Below are 14,940 nucleotides of genomic sequence, written 5' to 3' on the forward strand. Positions count from 1 at the left end.
ATTGTGTGAATATACCACAGCTTCTCTATCCATTCCTTTGTTGATGGGCACCTGGGTTGTTTCCAACTCCTTGCTATTGTGAACAGAGCCGCAATAAACATGGGTGTGCATAAAAGTTTCTTAAAGGTACTCAGCGAATAATCCTACACATCTTCCTCGTATAATCCTCCATTTTCTTTCCCTGGAAGCTATTAACGTATCAGGATTTAAAGTACAATTTAGGCCGATAGCACAGTACATTTGTTAGATTGAGAATTTGTTTATAAAGTCTCCTGACTTGACCCATTCTTAAGTGGCCTTCATTTTCCAGAAATGTAAGGGTGTAGTAGCAATTTAATAATAGCACTGATTGGGGAATTAGTATATAACTGTTGGGGAAAATAGTATATAATATATAAATAAATTGGGCAATACATGATAAGCTAGTTTTTAGAAATGTGTTTTAACGAATAAATTCAGTTGACTTTTTAAAGCTACAATCTATTATGAAGTTCTTTGTTTGAGTAGTTCTATTATGACAGTGTTTTAAAAAAGCAGATGTCTCTTTTATTTAGTTGTTGTTTCCAGTGATGAAGAAGGACCTGTTGAACATAAAAGTCCAGAAATTCTTAAATTACAACCTAAGCAAGACCATGAAATTGGTAATGAAAATGAGAATACTTCTGTAACAGGATTATTAGCACTACCTTTGATGACATCTGAATCTGTTCAGGTATTTTATTTCTGCCTTCTCACAGCTATATTAACACTGAAATAATTATTACTTTTTCTATCAAAAGAATATTAGTAATAAACACTGAAAATATTCTCAGTTTGGGTTTTGAGACAAGTTTCATGTTAGTGTGGTATAATTATTTTTTGAAATGAAAGGATTATGCCTTTTTTTCAGGATTTTTTTTATGATTTCAGTCTAAATGTTTTATAATTTCTGTATTTTTCTTTTTTTAGGGCATTCATTAGACATTTTCTATTTGATCAGAGTATTTTGTAGAATTAACAGTTTTCTGGTGTTTACCCTTTAGTCTTAAAATATATGATGGTTACTTGAAATTATTCCTTTTCCTCATACACCATTAAAGTAGCATGATACAGATGAAAGGGATTCTGGAAATGCATACACTTGTATTCAGATGCTGCCTCTGCCATTTATGCAAGTCACTTACCTTCTTTAAGTTTTATTTTCCTCATAATAAGTGATAATAATAATGCTTGCTTCACAAGCTTAATTGATTTTTAAATGAAGTAACATGAAATTGTTTAGAACAGTTTCAGGTAAGTTCCTAACTTTTTCCTTATTACAGAAAAGAATAAGTGTCTTTTGATTTAATGTCTACCAATTCCATGTTTGATACAGCGCTTTGAAGAGTATGATTTTAAAGAAGTGTTCAAGTCATTCTTGTCAATATTATTTTATGCCATCTGCATCTGATTATATAAGTTTTAAAGAAATGATTGTCAGTAATTTGCAATGCAGAATTAATATTTTAAAATAATCTTGTGGTTGGTGTGTAATATCATATTGGAACAACCCATAGCTGACCCTCCAGCTGGTTTTCAGAGGCAGTAAATCACATGGGAGGAGATTTCCTATCTTTCTCCCGTGGAGCTATTGGTGTGTTCGAACCATGTACCTTTGCATTGGCAGCACAGTTCCTTACAGCTAAGCCACTTGTGCTCCCCTAAATGATCTCAGAAGCTGTTATTCTCTAGAGTCCAGTGAAGAGTTTTTTCAGATCTGTGCAGACAGTTTAATACTATTTCATGGGTATTTCTTTTGCATTTGATACCCCTCACATCGATTAACCTTAGAAGCGTATTCTCAATTTTTATTGAAATGTAATTATTCTTTGTAGATTCAACTAGTAGCCCACTTGATAATTTATTCTAGTTGACATCATGGTGAGTCCAACTTATGTCAACCTACTTTGTATGTCAAAATAAAGTATACTCCATAGGATTGTTAATGGCTGTTGAATCTAATAGTTCTTTCTTCTAAGATGCTTTTGGGTGAATTTGAATCTCTCAATTTCTCAGCATCTAGCTGAATTAAGCATTAGTATTTTGCACCCCTTAGGGATTCCATTTAATGACCTAATTGTTTTTATAACTAGTGTCTTTGTTTTTAATGAGTATAAATGTATTGATGAGTTATAATTTCCTTGGCAGCACTTAAGCTGATACCCTCTTGCTGTCAAGTTGACTCTGACACATTCTAAAGGATGGAGTAGAAGGATTCCGTTGGGTTTCTAGGATTATACATCTTTATGGAGTCAGACTGCCACATCTTTTCCAGAGGAAAACTGACAGGTTCTAATTGCAGACCTTTTGTTTAGCAACAGTATATTTAGCCTCTGTGACCCCGAGACTACTTTATAAACTAATTGTTGTTGTTGTGTCCCATGGAGTTGGAATTGACCCATGGCTGACTGACTGGTGATTTTCAGAGGCACTAATCACATGGGAGGAGATTGCCCATCTTTCTCCCATAGAGAAGCTGGTGGTCTTGAACTTCATGCCTTTAGGATTGCAGCTCAGATTCTTGCCACTAGGCTACCAGAACTCCCTTAATAAACTGATAGTGCAGTAAAAAAATGTTCAGGTTATAATTTACTCTTGTAAAGTTAACAGTATATGATCACAGTGAAGCAGCAAATACTGTAGAGACCTTTTAAGATCTAGAAAGAAAAATAACTATGCTACCACCTTATTCTCCCTCACTCCATTTTTAAATGAAGTTAGAAAATAGTCATTTTTAGGGGACAATCTTTATAAAATGTGGGATTTAATAAATTCATTATTTTCCAGTCTTTTATTTTACACTATCCCTAAAACTGTAGTAAATTTGATTCCCAAATTTTAGTTCTAGAGTTCTGGTGGGATGACGGATAGGTTGGCAATTAGAATCCACTACTGCTCCTTTGGAGAAAGATAGGCAGTCTCTGCCTCTTGCTGTGAGTCAGAATTGACTCAACAGCAGTGGGATTTGTTTTCCTTGTTTACTTGTTTGTTTTAGTTAAGAAATAAGATAATTTTATACCAAGCAATAAAAGATGAGAATGATAAATTCTGTTACGAATGTAATTGACACTGTGGGCAAAGTGAAAAATAAAAAGCCTTGGATGAACTTTATATGTAAACCAGTATAAAAAAATTTTTTTAAAAAGCCTTGGATAGATTTCAAATGAAGATTAATTATGTTTAGTAGAAATAGAAGGGGAGTAACTATAGATGCAAAATAATTCCATTAGTGATTTGATTATTAGTGTTTGATCAAATTAGTATTGCTCATTTGTGATGTTAGAACTGGAGAAAGAAGATGTGTAAAAGCTAGGCAGATGGGAAATGGTTAAGAACCAATCTGAAAGCATTGTGAAAATGTAGAAGAGATGGTGGGAAGTAGTTGTTGCTGATAATCTTTGGTATGGTTGTTGGCTCTTTAAGTGCTAGAGAGTTAGTCTTCCTTATTGTCTGACTTTCACGTATGTATTAAGCAGTATATACTTAATCTCTGGTAGTCTACTGTAATTTAAAGGCATACTTAGTCTCTGGTAGTCTACTGTTAATGAAAGGTAGGAGTTATTTTGATGTTTGAGTGAAAGTGATTATCAACCACTTTTGATTGGTTGTCTTTCTCCTTAGAACATGTAATAGAAAATACAGATGTGATAAAACATAGATTCTTAGATATTAATGTCCCTTTATTGCTCCTTATAAAAGTGCAGTAGCAAGACCATCATCTTTGTTTATAGAAGTTGTTGTATGTGATTAAGATGACACTTCACCAGGAGGTAAAAAACCGGAGTTTGAGTCTTAGTTTTGCCTTTAGTGTGACTAAAGCATGACTTTCACAACCATTTATCCAATCTAAATATTTAGAAACTTTATTAGTGAAATAGGAAAAAAATCCTGTAATTTGTAGAGCGGTTGTGATCGTATACTTAGAAGTTTTTTAAAATTTTTTTACAAGTTTGTTTTTTACTAAAATAGAATATAAATTGAAATTTATACTGAGTTAAAAAATTGTAAAAATCTGCTTGACAGTATTATACTTGAGATAATGATTTGGGACAAAGGATGATATATTTTTTAAATTTAGGCTTGTGGAAGTAATTGTTTAGATTTCATTATTTAAAGAAGTTTTCACAAAATGAATAAAATTTAAGAAAAATCTAGAAAATTGCAGCTGGATCATCAGTGAGAAAAATTATTCATGAATCACAATTTAAGGAAGAATTTTACTTGGAAAATAAACTTTAGTGTATATATAATACTTAGGATTATGTATATTTTACAATTTATTCTTTGCTAGACATCATCTGAATTATGTCCGTATAATAATCCTGCCATGGAGAACATTTCCAGTAGTGTGCCTACTAATGAAGTGGATCTACAACTGGATTTTATATTTACATCTGTATATATTGGTAAAATAAAAGGAGCATCAAAAGGTTGTGTTTCAGTAAGTATATCTTTTTTTGAGTTTTTTTAAAAGTCTTGGATTTAAAACACATTTTCAGATATTTGGTTTCTTTTTTAGTAAAACAGCTAGTAGAATTGAGATTACTTTTATATGGGATTCTGAATATGTTGAAAGATAAAAGACATTCTTCCTACTTTGAAGTAGGCCATTCCTCTTTCCTAACCCCAATAAAATCCTTTCTTTATTTTCTGAATAATGAGATTATTTTTGGGAAAATGTATCATTGATAAACAGATTTAAGTAGACTTATATTACTGTATTGCATTTACTCTGTCAGATGATGGTAGATCACATAAGTGATCAAATTGATACTTAGGTTATTTAGTTTTTTTAGAAATTTTATTAATATTGTATTGTTTAAGGATAAAGCATAAATTATTAGCAAGTAGGGAGTTACATATAAGAATGGTGTATATGGTGTCTGGTAGCATAGCTTTTAGGAGGAACAGGGAATAATTCACAAAAAGGTAATACATGATTTAAGACCTTGAGTCATTGTTTATGTCCATGCAGATGAGAGCCTAATCCCAATATGCAGATCCCAAACTGGCCAATTCTGGGATTTGGAAATAATGGTAGCTTGTGATAGATACCATGAAAATTGAGTTTATAGAAAATGTAAGAACAAACTGGTTTACTGTCACTATCTTCTGACCATTGGTTTTCACATACATACTGGTAATTTTGGCCTCCTAGGAAGTTGCTATGAGTTGACATCTATCCAGTGGCACCCAACAACAATAATAGAAGATGATTTTATAATTGTTTCATTTTAGAATTCCCCTCCTAATTTACCAATTTTTTTTAAAGCTATTTCTTCTGAGTTCTTTATAGTAGAAAAATAAATTAGAAAACTTATGATAGTAAGTGTCTGAAGAGGGGAAAAGTGTACCTGGGGGCACATGAATAAAAGTGTCTCTCTGAAAGGGCCATAGGGAGTGAGAATAGCACAGCTCCTCACTGCCCCAGAGCAGAGAACAGATAAAGAGCCCCTAGCCCAGCTCTATGGTACCTGTAGAGCCTCTCCAGCAACAAGAGGTTCATTTATTCATTGCGGACTCATCAACTCACTGTTATGGCATCAACAATGGGGTTTATTAGGTGAAAAAGTTGCAGAGTGGAAAAGGCAAAGAATATCATTCAAATTAAGTCTAGATTTTAACCCAAATTCCAAGGCACAGTTCCTCACTTAGTCCAGGCTCTGGTTTTAGTTTAACAGTCAAATCCAAATCATCCATCAAGGTTTGCTTTGTTATAAGAATAGTTAATAAGTCCGCTTCTCCTTCAGACATCTGGCAAGAACAGCAGAAACCTTAAAATGTGGCCAGCACAAATGCAAGAAGCCTCCGGTCACACTTTGCCACAGTTTCTCCACAGCAATGCCTCAGTTTCTCTATCCCCAAGGTCTCACACTCACCAGGGTCTTGTCATCACAAGCTTTGTTTGCTTCAAGTCTTTCCATCTTGTGTGTGTAAATGAACTCTTTCTTTTATCTTAATCCTATACCTGTTTATGATTTACAAGACCATGCTGATTTGCAAGACCATGAAGGGAGCTGGAGACCAAAGGGGGCTAAACTGCTAAAAAAAGCCAACTTAGGGTAACGTCACAATAAATTACCCAAGGAGAAAAAAATCCAATGTAAATATTAAATAATATAATTTTTAAAGTAAATTGATATATCAACTCTACTATTACATTATTAGGCCAGCTTGTTATGGTAAAAAAGCCAAAGCCAAACAAAGTTATAAATTGATAAAGGAGTAGTAAAATATAATTCACACTTACTCAGTCTGTGTGCTGAGCAAATTGGACTCTAGAGAAGAATGTGGCATCAGGATTGGAGGAGGACTCATTAGTAACCTTTGATTATTGCTTGCTTAAAAGTGGGGAGGACTAGAAACACTTGATACAGAAGATCAAACACTGCAGCCTTCCATATAGCATCTCAATGTCAAGAAAACAAAAATTCTCACAACTAGACTGGTAGGCAGACTGTCAACTATTTTCATCTTACTAGGATCCACATTGAATACACTTGATAGTAGCAATCAGATCAGGAGACATACTGTACTGGGAAAGTCTGCAGTCAGGGATGTCTCCAAACTGTTGAGGAGCAGTGATGTCACTTTGATGACTGAGGTGTGCCCAATTGAGGCCAATCACTTGTTATGCATATGAGTGTTGGACAGTGAATAAGGATGACAAGAAGAATAATTTGATACTTTGAACAGTAGAGTTGGAGGAGAATACGGAATGATCATGGTCTGCCAGAAGAACAAGTAAGTCTTGGAGAAAGAAAAGCCAGATACCTCCCTAGATATCGCCCTAGATATTGAAGCTTTGTCTTGCATACTTTGAGCATGTTGGTAGGAGAAGATACTCCTTAGAGAAGGACATCATGCTTGAAAGGTGGAAAGACAGCATAGAAGAGCAGGACCTTCAACCAGGCTTACTGACACAGTGACTGCAGCAATGGACTCAAGTGTGTCAAAGATCATGAAGTTGATCCTTGATAGGGCAGGGTTCAGATCTGTTATTGATAGGATTGCTATGAATCATACTTGACGGCACCTAATAACACCACCACTACCGCCACCACCACTACCACTACCACCACTGCACTTAACTCATTGCTGTCAAGTCAGAACTAACTCATAGATGACCCTCTGTCAGATTTTTAGAGGCTATAAATTGCACAGCAGGATGTTGCTCATCTTTCTCCTGTAGAGTAACTGGTAGACTTAAGCCTCCTGCCTTTGATTTGACAATGCAGCTCTTCACACACTAGGCCATCAGAACTCCTTGGTAATTTTATTCTGTTGATTCTTCCGTATTTTTGTATGCACACGTATGAATATGTACACACATGCATATACCCCATATACGTGCATACATACATTTATTTAAAACTATATCTGTACATGCTTACATACATAAATAGTTTTGGAAATTCTTTTAAAAAATCCTCATTGTCATCGAGTAGGAATCGGTTTGTAGCTGTCCCTTTATTGGATTACCAAGGCTGTAAATCACATAGGAGAGTGCCCATATTTCTTCCACAGAATTGACGGTGTATTTGAACAGGTTAGCAGCATAATTCTGTATGGGCCACATAAGCAGAGCTTCCATAATTAAAACTTACCATAATTTAATCTATTTATCTTGGCATATTTACATTACCTTTATTAGGTTTCCTATTATTTGATCTTTTATGCTTCTTAGCATACTTTTATTTTAAGTGAAGGGTTCTGTGAATAGTAAATGTTACAAACTAGGTGTTACATTTCTTGTTTATTGGATCATTCTTTATAATTAAAATAAAACCCCAAAATGATTATAGGAAAATGGTTTAATTAGTCAAACTTAGTAACATGCATCTAGGATATATGTATGTGATGGAAGGTTGAGAGGAATTCTAATAAAAATTAAAAACACTGCTTGGATGGGGAGCGCATACTTCCTTTCAAAATAAAAAAAATATTCATGGGAAAAAGGACATTTTAAAGAATTTGTTTCAGAAATCTAGATATAAAACCATTTTTAGACACAGCTTATTATTTTTGTGATATATTAGAGAATTGAACTAAAATAATTTTTTAAATACTTGCTCAGAGTCTACAATGTGTTAAACTCTTGCCAAGCAAAGGTTTAGTAGATGAGAACACTTGAGGAGAGAGGGAAGAATGTAGAAAGTTGTTTCTAAGGACATGATGAGGTACTCCCCCGCCCTTGTTTTGGAATGATGACCGTATTCTAGTAATGACTGTATAAAATATCTAAAGTAACAGCCTTTATGTTCTTCAGCTAGTTACTTAGGTTTGCTGAGACATATTTTATGAGAGTAACGAACTGGTGAAATATATTGCAAAGAATCTACCAAAAGAAGATAAGTATTTATTTCTGTATATCTATATATAGCTGTTAGGTGCTGTCAGGTTGTAGCCAAGTCATAACTATTCCTTCAGCAGATTTTTCACAGGTACTGAATTGCACAGGAGAGGATTGCCTGTCTGTCTTCTGTGGAACAGCTGGTGGATTCGAATCACCTGAATTTGGGTTGGCAGCACAACTCCGTAACACTAAGCCACCAGCATTTGCTAATACATATGACAGTAATATAAAAAGTTACTGCATCATAAGGTTTATTTGGAAATTTTGAACACATTTCCCTTCATCTTACTTCATTGCAATTGTATCAGAGCCAACACACAGCCGGACACATAAAGCCAACCTTCCAGCAAGTTTTTGGAGGTTGTATACTTAATGCGTGGTAGGAGACTGCCATCTGGTGGACGGTGTGGAGCCATGAATGTTTTAGAACTGACTGCCTTTAGGTTAGCTAGTAATACAGCTTTCCACATACTTTGCTGCCAGAGCCTTCTAACTAAAAATTCTTAATCAGGTTCTAATATTTAATGATAATAGCTCTCTCTTGATTCTTGGCAGGTTCTAAGTGCCTGAAAGACAAAATCTCTTTCAAAACTTATAGCATCCCTGTCTGTTAATATGTGGAAATGAAGGCTAAGAGAGTTCTTAAGTTACCTAAAGTTACCTGCTTCCTATTTGTATATTGTGGAAGACAGTAATGGCACAATTTTAACCCCAAGCCCGTGATTTTAATTAACATTCTTTACTGCCTCACATTTTGTTTTAGTGATGGACTTACCCTAATTTTTGTTGTTTTTGTTGATTGCCATAGAGTCGAGTACGACTCATAGTAACACTATAAATAAAAGCGCTGAAGCCTTTCTAGAACTGTTGACATTTATCAAGTTCATAGAGTTTCTGGAGGTATGTTGTTTAGGAAGTGGATGCTACTCTTCCTTCCAAACCTGTCTTAAACTGGGCACTCCACCAAACACTGTCCACCATGGGTAACCTTTATGGCATTTGATACCCCAATGGCACGAGGTTCAGCATCACAGCAACCCCAGGTTACCTCAGTACAACATATTGACAAAGGAGTACTGTACCACTTAGAAGAATGTTTCTCCAAAATAAAATAACAACCAACTTTAAATACAAAAGGCCCTCCCCGAGGTCTTGTTGACTCTAAACAAGAGGCTTAAATAAAAAAACCAACAACAATGAAACAACCAATATAGTATGTTATTGTTGTTTTGTGCCATTGAGTCGCCTGTGATGTATAGCAATCGTATGTATAGCAGCACTGAACCCTGCCCTGTCCTGAGCCAGTCTCACTAGTTCTGACACAACAACCCCTATGCCCCAGGTACTGTATCAGTCTATCTCATTTGGGTTCTTCCTCTCCTGCGCTGTCCCTCTATCCTTCTGAGCATGATGTCCTTCTCCAAGGACTGGTCTGCCCTGGCCATGTGCCCAAACTATGTGAGATGGAGTTTCAAAATCCTAGTCTCCCAGGAGAGACTTGGTTTCACCCTATCCAAGACAGACTGATTTGTTTTCTTGGCAATCCTTGGCATGTTCAGGACTCTTCTCCAGCACCACAACTCAAAGGCATCAATTCTTCTTCTGTTATCCTTAGTCATTGTCCAGCTCTCTGTGAAGCAAAACAAGTAGTTGAGAAGACCATGGCCTCAATCATGGCCTGGATTAAGCACACACTTTTCTTTAGACTGACATTGTTGCTCTTCAGCACTCTGGAGAGGTCCCTTGACAGATTTTTCCAAATTCATCTTTTGATTTCCTTACTGCTGGTGTTAAGAGTGTTGATTGTGGAGCCGAGCATGCTGTAATTGCTAACAGCCCCAATTTCTTTACCATCTATCATGGTGCTGCCAATTGACCCAGTGATGATACTTTAATAAGATATGAATAATTATGTCCAAAATCACAATAGGAAATAAATTTTAAAGTCCTAAAAGAAAGAAATGGAGAGAGAATACAATTCTGACATACTCCCTTCTCATTTTTAAACCATGCAGTGTTCCCCTGCTCTGTTCGCACAGCTGCCTTCTGGTTAAGGTATAGGTTCTGCATAAAGTTTGTATTCTCTCTCCATACCTATTAACTCTGCATGCTGAGCAAATTATCTGAGAAGCTGGACTCTTATATAAATAGGAGTGTGGCATCTGTATTAGAGGGAGACTCATCAATAACCTGCATTATGCAGAAGACAGTCTTGCTTGCTGAAAGTGAGAAGGAACTGAAGCACTTGTTGCTGAAGATCAAGGAAGGTGGCCATCAGTATGGATTGCATCTCAGTGTCAAGAAAATAATTTTGACACTGGACCAATAGGCAACATCGTGATGGATGGAAAGGAGAGTAAAACTGTCAATAATTTCATCTTGCTTGGATCCACAACTTACACCGTTGGTACCAGCAGTCAGGAGATAAGGGGATGCATTGCATTGAGAACATCTGCAATTAGGGATCTCTATATATTACTGAGAAATAAATGATGTCAGTTTGAGGACTAAGGTGCATCTAATTCAGGCCATAGTTTTTTTCTGATCACTTGTTATACATTTGAGAGCTGGACAGTGTAAGGATGACAGCAAAAAAATTGGTGCCTTTGAGCTGTGGATTTGGAGAAGAACACTGAACATCTTGGAGAGGGTGCAGCCAGAGTGTCCTTTGGAGGCAAGAATGATGAGGCTTTGCCTCACATACTTTGGGCATGTTTCTAGGAAGGGCTATCCTTGGAGAGGGACATGATGCTGGGAAGGGTGGAGGGTCAGCAAAGAAGAGGAAGACTTTCAATCAGGTGGATTGACAAGGTAACTACAGTGGGTTCTAGTGTGTCAGGAAATATCAGGATGGTGCAGGATAGAACAGGGTTCGGATCTTTATTCATAGAATTGCTATGACTCACACTCAACTTGATGGCACTAACAACAACAATAAAAGAAAGGAAGACAAACAAACTTGAACATTTACTGAACATTTCACTGATTATTCTTTGTTACTTGCTTGCACTCTGTTATTTTAGGCACTCACATACCAGGACTATTTTCCAGTTACTTTTCTTTTTAATACTATATTACTTTTTTTTCTTTTAAATAAAACTGGATTCTTTTTTAATGTCAAAATACTACAATTCCAGTTGGATTCTAGATTGAAATTTATCATAGACCAAACCAAACTACATAAAAAACCAAAATATCATCAGAATGATGAGGGCTATTTTAACCTAACTATATCCAAGACAAAAACCACAAAGGATAAGAAAATGCATTAATTATGTCAAAAAACTAACATTAAAAGGAAAACTACAAACTGAGAAAAGCATTATAAAACTATGAGTAACTTCTTGAGATTCCTCAAAAATTATCAAGAAAAAAACCTAAACACGTCATTGGCAGAAGACTCATGTAATTCACAAAATGCAGTGAGTTCAAAATTAAGAAAATTTAAAACATATCAGTTTTGCTTATCAGTGTGACAAAGAGTGGCAGAAGGCTGGATAAACCATAGTAACCAAGACACAAAGGGTACTAAAAAAACTGCTGGTAAGAGTGTAGGTGGCTTCAATTTTTTTTTTCTGAAGATATGATAGTATATACCCTTTGGCCTTAAACATTTATAAACTCATCTTAATTTAAAATGTCCAGATTTAGACTACAGTGATCAGGAATAGGAATAGTCAAGTAATTTGCAACAATTACTTTTATTGAGAATACTAAGCACTTGTCTTAAAATGTTGAATATTTGATATGGAACAGTGCTTTCCATTTAAATTCAAAAGAAGATTTAAATGATGGTTATAAAACAGTATGTTCAAGAAGATGAGTTTTAAAATAAAAATCATAGTGAAAAAGTCCAAGAAGAAGTACAGCAAAATGTGATCAATTTTTTTCTTTTTGTTTCACTGCTCTTTGTACATGTATATATGAGCTGTACATTTTGTTTGCTTTTAATAAAACTTAACAGAATTTGGGTTCAGAAGAAAAAACCTTCAGTGCCTTGTTCTGAACTTAATTTTGCTAGTAATCACTTCTCAGTTTTAAATACACTTTCTCAAAATCAAAGTTCATTTTGTTTGGAGCAGTTCTAGTTTGAGAATCAAATGGTCACATAAATGACAAAGCAAATGGGCATAAAATGTGAGGAAAATAAGTGACAGAATAACCACAAACTTTGTCCTACTGGCCATTACAGTATAATAAATTTACAGTTAACCAAAAACCATTTTTATTTTGGTCTTCAAACAGCAAACTGTTTACTTTTCTCCCAAAGTAATCGTAATTATAAAAATTGGCATTTACAATTTATCTCAGAACATTTTCCTTTAACATGAATCTTAGCATTACAGAATTTCAAGATTCTAAAGTTTTTTGTTTTTTTTTTTTAAATCCATTTTGTTGCCTTTATAAAACGAAACAGGAGCTAGCCATCAGTCAAGAAAATCCACTCCTACTTCAGGTCCTTCTCCTCCAGGAACCTGCATTGTTTATTTCCATTGAGCAGAATCTGATCTAATTTAGTAATAATTCTTCCTTCTGGTGTGATTTCAAATTCAGTGACATCTTCCAAGACCATATTGACAAAGTCATCAAAACCTAGCAGCGTGCCAACCTTCCTTATCACTCTTCATCACAATATGAATCCTGGATCCTATAAATTTGTACACAAGTTCTAGTGGCAGTAGTTGCCATGGGTTGGAGGTAGTGTTAGCTGCCATGGCTACGCTGGAAGTGGCCCTATACTATATTTCTGATGTAAAAAAATTCCTTCATAAATACATTGATCAAAAGGAAGGCTTAACTGAAAGACTAAATAGACAAACATTATTGGGGGTCTACTGCTATCAGCCCAAGGGCAAGTGTTTCCAGTGTACCAGCTGTTGCATAGGACAAAAGTGGGCAGTCTCCTTCCATGCAATTTACTGCCTCAGAAAATCTGCTGGAGGTTCAGCCAGGAGTCAATTCTGACTCGGTGGTACCTAACAAAAACAAATACGTGATTAGCATCCATGAGATACTCCTCGCCCTGCATGAGAAAGATGGCCAGTTTTCCCCCATTCCATTCCAGGCCTCTGAAAACTCACTGGAGGGTCAGCTCTGAGTTGGTACCAGCTCTACAGTACACAGTAGCAAGAAACAAACTAAAAGTAAAATCTGTTAGAAAAAAAAGGTAAAATTTATTTTAGTTAATACATGTAAATTTTAGCTATTTGCTTATTTTAAAAGCAACATGCAAAACAACACTTAAATATCTGAGTATAAAGAGCAATAACTTTATCTTTAGTCAGAAGGGAATCTAAAACATGGAACAAAGAAAAATGGTTCTAAAAGATATCTAATAGTTATCTTAGGTGTTCTTTCTAAGAGGGAAGGGTGTTCTAGCTAAGGAAGAGTGTGTTCTAGCTTCTGGACATAACATTTATGTTTTCTTTTTCACAAGTTGTTGATTTGGGTGCATTAAACTTTTGTAGCCATTGGACATTAAACCGATTCATCTACATCTGCTTTAATGTGTTTAAAAGCAACCTTTTTGTTGTGGTTGGATTCACTAGACGGTTTTTCTGTAAAAACAGAATGTTCATGCCAGGTGGGATTCAAATGAAGACTTTTTGACTGTTAAAATTTCTCTTTGTGTAGAACATGTCATTGTACACTGGCATTTTTGTTTGTGAGTGTAGTTATTTTGAGTTCAGTCCCTAAGAAAATGATTGCTTTACTGTCTTATTCTGAGTCTATAAAGCCAAAATTACTTCATGGTACATTTGCATGCTATATTAGGCAAAGTTACTACCATCGTGAAATCTTTTGGCATTTTTCCTGGAAAGACAATCTGACTATATTTTCTGTGGTCTTGAAATCTTTCAGAAACAAAAGATTTTATAAAGATAATATTACTAGTTTTTATGAGTTGACATTTTGAAAATGAAATTTCTTATGTAGAATAATTTCTATATTTTTTATGTAGAATTTTTAAATACGAAAACATTTTCTTGTTTTTTTTTGATAAAAGTACTTGAGCACTATACTTTGAGTATGTTTAAGGTTTAAAAACAAAACATAAAAGTATATTTTAAAAATTGTATTATAACACCTTTTGAGCAACAACTAATTTTTTTTTTTTACTTTTCAAGTTCACAACAAAGTATGTTAAGATTCCATTTCAAGGTAAGCTATCAGTTGTCGTGTAACTCATTTTCACTGTGATTTAGAGAATAATATAAATAATTAGCAAAACATAATTAGCTGTGTGGAATTAAAATAAAACTGAGGTGCTTTTTTGAAAGAAAAAAGGTGTTTCAAGAAGTGTTAAGATATTTTGAAATAGTCTTGTTCTAATAACTTCTTCTAAGGGGATGCAGTGATTTTGGGGTTTTTTTAGGAGTAATAGAAATAAAGTTTGAATAGAAAGCAGGAATGTTTTCAGTATATAAAATGTAGGAAAATAAAATCTATAGGAAATGTCTAATAGAAGATGTTTTTGCATAGATGATAAAAGAGATTTTTATACTAATTCTTTTGTAGGTAAGTAAAATAGATTGGAAGATGTACATATGATTCACATTTTTTTT

General features: G+C 34.8%; 1 protein-coding gene across 2 annotated transcripts in view; it reads left to right on the forward strand.

Moving 5' to 3' along the window:
• The window catches only part of SENP7 (SUMO1/sentrin specific peptidase 7), a 201,644-nt gene that overhangs the window by 130,079 nt on the left and 56,625 nt on the right, over nucleotides 1–14,940 (forward strand). For both annotated transcript variants that reach the window (XM_006890011.1, XM_006890010.1), the window contains 3 exons: nucleotides 555–712; nucleotides 4,310–4,459; nucleotides 14,503–14,536. In XM_006890011.1, coding sequence (XP_006890073.1) covers nucleotides 555–712; nucleotides 4,310–4,459; nucleotides 14,503–14,536 — 342 coding nt within the window. The remainder of the gene's footprint in view (nucleotides 1–554; nucleotides 713–4,309; nucleotides 4,460–14,502; nucleotides 14,537–14,940) is intronic.

Source organism: Elephantulus edwardii, unplaced genomic scaffold, assembly GCF_000299155.1.
Source record: "Elephantulus edwardii isolate Elephantulus edwardi_28Jun2011 unplaced genomic scaffold, EleEdw1.0 scaffold00085, whole genome shotgun sequence".
Classification (NCBI taxonomy): Eukaryota; Metazoa; Chordata; class Mammalia; order Macroscelidea; family Macroscelididae; genus Elephantulus; species Elephantulus edwardii.